The sequence below is a fragment of the Protomyctophum parallelum genome, assembly GCF_964188405.1.
Source record: "Protomyctophum parallelum genome assembly, chromosome: 14".
In the NCBI taxonomy this organism is placed as follows: domain Eukaryota; kingdom Metazoa; phylum Chordata; class Actinopteri; order Myctophiformes; family Myctophidae; genus Protomyctophum; species Protomyctophum parallelum.
Window position 1 is genome coordinate 23,282,187 of NC_139709.1, and position 8,534 is coordinate 23,290,720.

Sequence of the window (8,534 nt, forward strand, 5' to 3'; positions counted from 1 at the left end):
CTGTGACATGCGCAGAGCAAGTTCAGTCAGGAAACCTCAGTGCCGTTGCTGCCGGCGTTAATTGGGCCGCCTCAGCATTACATTCACACGAAAGAAATACAAAATCACATATACACCAGCACCCCCTGTGCATAAATAACGATCAGTCCCTTAACAACCAAATGAATAGAAAAAACACAAATAAAAAGTATGGCATGACAGCAGGTCTTCTAAAACTTTGGGTGACTGGCTCCCTGTCTACTAGCCTAGAAAATAATTGCCAATTTTGTTTTTTGGAAACCTTTGGCCCCTCATCTTCTCTTCTCATTCTTCCATCTCTCCATCCCATTAACACAGGACTTCATCTGTCTGATCTCCAGACAATGGGTCCCTTTTTAACACCAATAGGTCCATCTTACTGAACGCACGACTGCTCAGCCAGTAGCGGCCTGTCTCACTGGACAAAAGCATCATCCGCTAATCTCCTCGCACCCTGCAGGGGAGTATGGCAAGCCGTTTTAACATTTAATCAAACTTCTTGCTATGAGAAACTAAGTTCTTCCTAGGAGAAATTAAGTTCTTCCTAGTAGGGCTGGGTGCAATAACCGCAATACCGCCATACCGCCGGTATGTAACGCATACCGCGGTATCGGGTTCATTACCGCGGTTAAAAAAGAAAAATCATGCCAGCAACACAACAACACCAGAGGGAGTTCAAAAAAACATGTGCAACCCAGATTCGGCACAAACAAGGATTGATTGATTGATTGATTGATTGATTGATTGATTGATTGATTGATTGATTAAAATATTTATTAACAGTTTGCAGAATTACACTACATTTCAAGCACAACTCAATACAAAGACTGTTAACTGTGAGTGGACACTTGTTTACAAGAGGGTCCACCTAAATTCATTTCACTCCTATGCCACAAAAATGTGGAACGCCCTACCAACTGTCATTAAGATGTAAATCCCTTGACTCCACCCACCCCTTTCCCCCCTCACTGTATACGTTTTCCCCCTTTTTACCTCCTTTATGATGATTTCCTGTTTTTGGCTTTATAGAAGTGCATAGTGTACAAAATGATATGATGAATTGAAAATGGTGGACCCTCTTGTAAACAAGTGTAATGCTTTATGGCAGGGGTATTCAATTAGATTAGGCCTCCTATGTGACACAGACCGAGTAGAAAGAAACGTGCCATTTTATCATGACTATTAGTGAGGACCTATTATATGAAGATAGGTTCAAAAGTGGTCCTTTAATGATTACCGTCATTATGGTAATCTCACAATTAATATCGCACACACCATACCTGTAACTTTTATTAGGGGGGGGGGGGGGGGGTAATAACCGCGGTAATAAAAATCCCATACCGCCCCAGCCCTACTTCCTAGGAGAAACTAAGTTCTTCCAAGGAGAAATTCAGTTATTCCTAGGAGTAATTCAGTTCTTCCTAGGAGTAATTCAGTTCTTCCTAGGAGTAATTCAGTTCTTCCTAGGAGAAATTAAGTTCTTCCTAGGAGAAATTAAGTTCTTCCTAGGAGGAATTAAGTTCTTCCTAGGAGAAATTAAGTTCTTCCTAGGAGGAATTAAGTTCTTCCTAGGAGGAATTACGTCACTTTTCCCATTCATGTGTATTGGGCTTTTAGTTTCAGTCATAACTTAATTCTTTTTTTTTGTCAAATATGTTTTTATTGAACAGATTATAAATTATTACAAACATTATGATATGAAATACTTTTTTTATGAAACAAAATGAAAGAAAAAATAAACAAGACAAAAAAGAGAAAGAAATCCCTTAACCCTCCCACCCATACTGCTCAGTGACACTGCATACTATAATAAGATGATAGAAAGCTCATGGAAAACATCTGAAAAGAAAATGGCGTAAAGTCAACCATATCAATGGTATCCTGTCTATTAATCGTTTCTACTCAGGTAATGGACAAGGGGCAGCCAAACCTTATCAAACTGTCTCTCCCCGTTTCTCAGGAAATACCTTATTCTCTCAAGATGAAGTGTACTAGTCATTTCATTTAACCAGTGCTTAAATGCAGGAGCCTCCTCCTTCTTCCAGTGTGTTTTTTTCGCTGTAATCAGACCATATGAGAAGAGTTGTTTCTGTGCTCTCGTCAACATAGGCATGGAGTCTGACAAACCCAGAATTATTAGTACAGGATCGGGGTCAATATGAATACTCAAAATATCAGAGAGCGTCTCAAATATCTTAATCCAATATCTTTGTATCCGAGGGCAAAGGGCGAAGCTATGAAGAAGATTGGCATCTATTGTATTACATTTGTCACAATGCGAAGAAATATCTGGGTATATGTTATGTAATTTTAATTTGGAATAATGGAGTCTATGTATGACTCGAAACTGGATAAGGCAATGTCTGGAATTGATAGAGCACGCATTAATTTCTTCAAGGCTGTCTTCCCAGAGCTCGTCTGAAATTGAAGTCCCCAGCTCATTTTCCCATGCCAGCTTAATAGCTGATGTAGTAGGTAGGTTTGCCTCTTGAAATGATTCATAAAGATGTGACACCCTCACGTCTGGTACTGTATTATTAAGAAGGAACCTATCTAGGGATGAAGGTGTAGCTCTCTCAAAAGTGGGAGAAAAGTGGGATGTAGTTCCTAACCTGTAGAAACCTAAAAAAGTTACTCCTAGGGAGTCTATTTTTCCTGCAGTTGAGCAAATGAGGCAAAAGTTCCACCCATATATAAGTCTCCAATTGTGTGTATACCCAAACCCTTCCACTGTGCAAACGTATCATCCAGTTGGGATGGTAGAAATGAGGGGTTATCAGCTATAGGGAGCAGAAAAGATAGTGAGTTGTTCCTAAAATATGTTTTGATTTGTTTCCAGATTCTTATCATACTGTCTGTGAATGTCATAACTTAATTCTTCCTAGGAGAAATTAAGTTCTTCCTAGGAGAAATTAAGTTCTTCCTATGAGTAATTCAGTTCTTCCTAGGAGTAATTCAGTTCTTCCTAGGAGTAATTCAGTTCTTCCTAGGAGAAATTAAGTTCTTCGTAGGAGAAATTAAGTTCTTCGTAGGAGAAATTAAGTTCTTCCTAGGAGTAATTGCATTGTTCCTAGTCATAATACTAATTACAGATATCCAAAAATACATTTGTACTAGTCATAATTTGAATTGCAGATATCCATAATTAAATTTGTACTAGTCACAATGTATTTTTGGATATACACAATATAATTATGGATGTCTGGAATATTTTTGGAATTTTAGATATCTGTAATTAGGTAGTTTCTCCTAGTAATAATTGCATTGTAGATATCTGAAATGGTAGTTTATCCTAGTAAGAATTGCATTGTAGATATCTGAAATGGTAGTTTGTCCTAGTAAGAATTTAATTATAGATATCCAGAATGTTGATTTTAGATATCCAGAATGCAGTTACGGATATCCAAAACTAAAAGCCCAATACACATGAATGGAAAAAGTGACGTCATTTCTCCTAGGAGGAATGACAATATGGATATCTCAAATGGTAATTTTGGATAGGAAAAATGTCATTGTGGATATCTGAAACGTTAGTTTTGACTAGGAAGAACTGAATTACAGATATCTGGAATACATATCCAGTCTAGCAATTAAATGTTAAAACGGCTTGCCATAGGGGAGTGGTTTCTTGCTACGATTTCCTGATGTTTCAGCAGCCAGGATCCAATGTTCCCCCCCTCGGACGCAAACAAATCATCAGAGCAACATCTGCATTTAACACGTAAGCAGCTTGTTGCCATTTAGACAGAGGCTATGTTTGACGTTTACCTCGTGTGGTAGCACTTATGTTTTCTTTTGTGACTATTTACTTGACTGTTTAAAAACCTCTCTTGAGATAATCAAGAGAGGTTTATCTGTCACTCACTCATACTCATACATGCTCAGGTACAAGCAGAGAAATGTTGGTGGTAAACACTATGGTTCATGCCATTTCTGATCTTGCACTTTGTAAGTCAATCTTGATAAGAACATCTGCTATGCATAGTAATTGTAAATTGTTATCAGCGTCTTGCCGTCTTCATAATGAAGAGTAAAGTGTCCCTGGGGACAGAAACAAGATGTGTAGCTGAGTATGAACCCCGATGCCTGCATCTATACGCCTCCTCCAATCCCACTTCTTATTATGCTGCTGTGTCTAATGGGCCATAAATGCAAGTGTGAGTGAGTGAGTGAGTGAGTGAGTGAGTGAGTGAGTGAGTAGGGGAGACATAAAATCAAGAGTAGATCAGAATGTAGGCATGTATGAATGAATGAATGAATGAATGAATTTTTATTTTCGTGTCTTGTCATTAAGACCCATCCCTTACGGGATTATAAGACACCAACAACATAAATAAACAATATCACGTTTCACTTCCCACACAGAAGTTACACAAAGTATTTGATCAAAACAAAAACAGAAATAAGCATTATCATAAAATAAAATACATCACATATAAGTTTTCTTTGTCCGTATGTCCCAAGCTTTCTCTATATATTCTGCTAATGCAAATATCTTTTGTTCGAAAATCCATCTCAGTCGCTCTGCATCACTTAACCACATCAGATCTATATTTTTATCTGTTAAATAACTTTTGACGTAGCTCATGATACGAAAGAAAATGGAACTCATTCTCAATATCATTTATATCACAGTAGGTGCAAATACGTTCTTCTTCTGTAACTCCTCTATACCTCCCAGTCTCAAGGTGCAAGGGCAAGATCCCAGAACGAAGTTGAGCACATAGGGATCTTTGTCTTTTGGATAATGGGGCACAAACATACTTTTCACTAGCGTAACAGCTTTTTATCGTAACAAATGTTCTCAACTTTGGTTTGTACAATATGTCCTGTGACCATTTGTTCTGAAATAAACTATAAAGTGTGTCTTTAACCATGGAGATGTTTACAACCCTGTTATTTATTTAGAAAACTGTCATGTAACCCAGTTCGTACAAGAGTGTCCTCTATTGCACTTGCCTATGCACCTTTTACTGATACATCCCAGTTGAAAATCTTCCTAGCAACTCTGTTAGACATGTATTGCATTTTGTTGTCACTGTCAGACGTGAGGTTAATACAGAGGCGCAATTCCTTTTAAGTATGTGCACAAAATATAACCACAAAAAGGCACAGGCAGCTTCCATAACAAGTTCAATACTCAAATTTCAAAGTGCTTGATGATCCGTACCAGGATTGAGCAGGAAAGATTATCACTGACTCCTCTCACCCCGCTCAACACCTCTTCCAAAAGCTATACCGTCTGGCCAGAGGCACTGGTCTATTAAGACCTCCTCCTCCTCGCGCCACAGGGACATTTTTCCCCCTGTGGCAGTGAGGATCACAAACAAGCCCACCGACAGATCTCTGGGATTGGATGTTGCAGAGGCAGTGAGGCTCATTAAAGCTGGGCTCACACTACAGGAATTTTAAAATCCTTACCGACTTTGAAATCTGATTTCGTCATGCACATAGGGAGAATTCACTACACTATTGGAAATACTGCATCACACACTCATACTATGAGTATTATGAGTAATATTATTAAGATTGTCCAGTAGACCAGTAAACCCCCTCGTGTAATCTCATCTCATGTGATCACATGTGGATTCTCGCGGAAGCAGACATATAAACAATGGAGCGGGTTAAACTTGTTGTGGTAACGGACAAACGGTTGTGATCTGGGAAAACATACAGTTAATAATCGACAATCATCTTCCTCCAACATATCAACAAGTATCAGCTGTCCCATACACCCAACAGGTTGTCTTATATATCAAAAATGGTCTCATTCACTTTACGCCTTTCTCCTGTCCTTGTAGACTTGTTCCCCTCAATTGCGTGCAACTCCCACTATCCCACCCAGACAGTGGTGGTGTTATCATCCAGATAAATATCAAACATGTTTGATAATTACCGGGCGGCCCAAATGCGTCTGTGAGCAGATCGCAGAATATGTGAACAGCTCACATTATAATCAGGGTAGATACTCGAGATACTCGGTTCCAAAACGGTGAGCCCCACACACACACACACACACACACACACACACACACACACACACACAAACACACACACACACAATTCAAATTTAAAGATGGTTTGATATACTATTTTACTCCAATTCAAAACGTTATATTTTAACTGTATGATTCACACCTTGTGAACTACCAATCAACACTGTGTGCGGCAGAGGGAGTGTATATGCGAGCATGCAGCAACGGACTGTCCACACACGCGCAGTCGTGCACACGCACGTGCACACACATACACACACGGGGGGGGGGGGGGGGTCGGCAAAGTCTATGTATTGTATAATGTATGAAATTAATCAATATCTTATATTGAAGCTTTGGCAGAATTAATATGAATTATGCATTTAATTGAGATGGAGAACAAGAGAAAGAGTTGAATCACAAAGGGGGAAAGAGGGTGAGAGATGAATGGGTGGTTACACAGACAGACAGACAGACAGACATGGAGAGAGAGTAGGGTAGAGTGATATAGAAGAAGGTAGATGACAGTATGTGGAAACTGAGGGTGTATAGAAAAGGGGAAGAAAGAAAGAGAGACAGAGAAAGACCAAAATATGAAAGCAGAGGGGACTGATGAGTAAATGAATAGGGAGAGAAGAGTATAGATTGGGGTTCAGAAGATAAAACTTGTGAGAGGTAGAAGACAGAAACAAAGTAAGAAAGGAGAGAGAAGAAGAGAGAGGAGTAATCAGAGAGAGAGAGAGAGAGAGAGAGAGAGAGAGTAGTAATCAGAGAACGAAACAGATGAGTAATCAGAGAGAGAAAGAGAAGCGAGTGGGGAGCTTATATGTGCTCCAATTACACATGCGCGTGTGTGTATACTCACTTACTCTTTCTCTCTCACACAAGGACACACACTCACTCACACACACACACACACACACACACACACACTCTGCCATCTCCCCTGTTGGCTGTTTCTATACCATGTCATTTCATGTTTCATTTCACTCCCTCCATCTCTCCCAAATTAATGTGTGTGTGTGTGTGTGTGTGTGTGTGTGTGTGTGTGTGTGTGTGTGTGTGTGTGTGTGTGTGTGTGTGTGTGTGTGTGTGTGTGTGTGTGTGTGTGTGTGTGTGTGTGTGCGTGTGTGGTACCCTACTACCCTGGTAGGCCTACCATACACACTTTCTCCAGTCGTCGTCCCCAAACCACAGTCCCCCCCCCCCGTCACACTGTTCACACTGGCTAGTGGCTACTCCCTGGAGTGCTCACTTATCCACAGCCTCCATGGATGATGTGTGCAAGGCAGCTGTTTGACATGCTCCGAAAGCTTCAGCTGCAGCTGCACACTACATTGAGTCCCAAATTAAGCGCTCAAACTAAATTACCCGTTTATTGCGCATCGTTGGTAACCATTCAATTACACTTGGGAAAATTCGTCTTTTAGCTCAGCACAAAACATTCTGCATATTAAAAGTCTTCGGTATTGCCAGGTCTGCAAAAACTGTACAACATTCTGGGTGTCGTGCTGCTGTCGTGCGTAACAAACATCATTCCATGACCAGAAGCCCCAGCTCTGAACCATAGCCCTAATGCCCTTTGCTAGAGCTATGGACCAGAGCTAAGCAGCCCCTCAAAGGCTGCACAGTCAAATCCAATTCCAGTGTTCATTTTACTCTGAAGTGTATAAAACTGAGCCAGCCTGGCTCAGTTTTATATAGCCTGGCTCAGCCAGGCTATATAAAACTATAAAATGGAACCAAAAGCAATCATAGGGTGCATTTGCGATTGTGCCTTGTGCGCAGCCTCAGAGAAACAGTATAGTAGAAAACAGCTAATTGCAAAAAATAAAACATTAACAGCCATAAGACGCTGAAAACACTGCTGTTGTGCTGTGTGTTGTTGTTGGTGACACCAACAACAACTTGGCGTTGCGGACTTTCGGTACCATGACCATCAAAGAAAATGTATAGCCTACACACCTTTATATATAATAAAGCCCTGCGGTCAATTTCAAGTTCCAACTATCTAAACAGCCTCATCTGTCACCATAACAGGAGCAGCTTGCACAATTATTACAGGACGCAGCTGGTGCAATTCTCTCTTTAATTAAACGACAAACAGTGACTGACACGCGAATTGCGTTGGACACTTAAGCTACGTTTTTTTTCCCTTTCCCGAGTGAGGGCTGGACTTAGACGGATAAACTGCACTGTAGTGTCTATCCTGTCTCCGTAAAACGCAAAGTTCTCACCTTCTCCAGATGTCCCGTACGAGCCGAAAAGAAGGAGGACAACCTGTGCAATACTAATTCCACGGAGTCTTCTAGTCCACATATCCATCTTGAAGCGCGGGAGGATGCTGCGTGCGGTGCGACCAACCTCTCCTCTTGTTTCAGTACAGCTCTCTACTCTTTGTTGTCCCGTCGCTTCTCTTCTCTCCGGGCTGTGGAGTAAATGTGGCGCGCTTGGCTTCGGTGCTGCTGTGTTTAAGCTCCACTACACTACTCGACTCCACCCGGCCGCTGTTAAACCGCGACTGAACGAGAGTTGGCTGCA

The 8,534-nt window shown here is 40.8% G+C and overlaps 1 protein-coding gene across 1 annotated transcript in view; it reads right to left on the bottom strand.

Annotated features, from left to right (window-relative positions):
- The window catches only part of cntnap3 (contactin associated protein family member 3), a gene marked incomplete at its 5' end in the record, with an annotated part of 150,119 nt that extends 141,801 nt beyond the window's left edge, over nucleotides 1-8,318 (bottom strand). Inside the window, one exon of the mRNA XM_083782957.1 lies at nucleotides 8,231-8,318. Within this exon, the coding sequence (XP_083639083.1) occupies nucleotides 8,231-8,318 (88 nt within the window). The remainder of the gene's footprint in view (nucleotides 1-8,230) is intronic.
- Nucleotides 8,319-8,534: the final 216 nt, after the last annotated feature.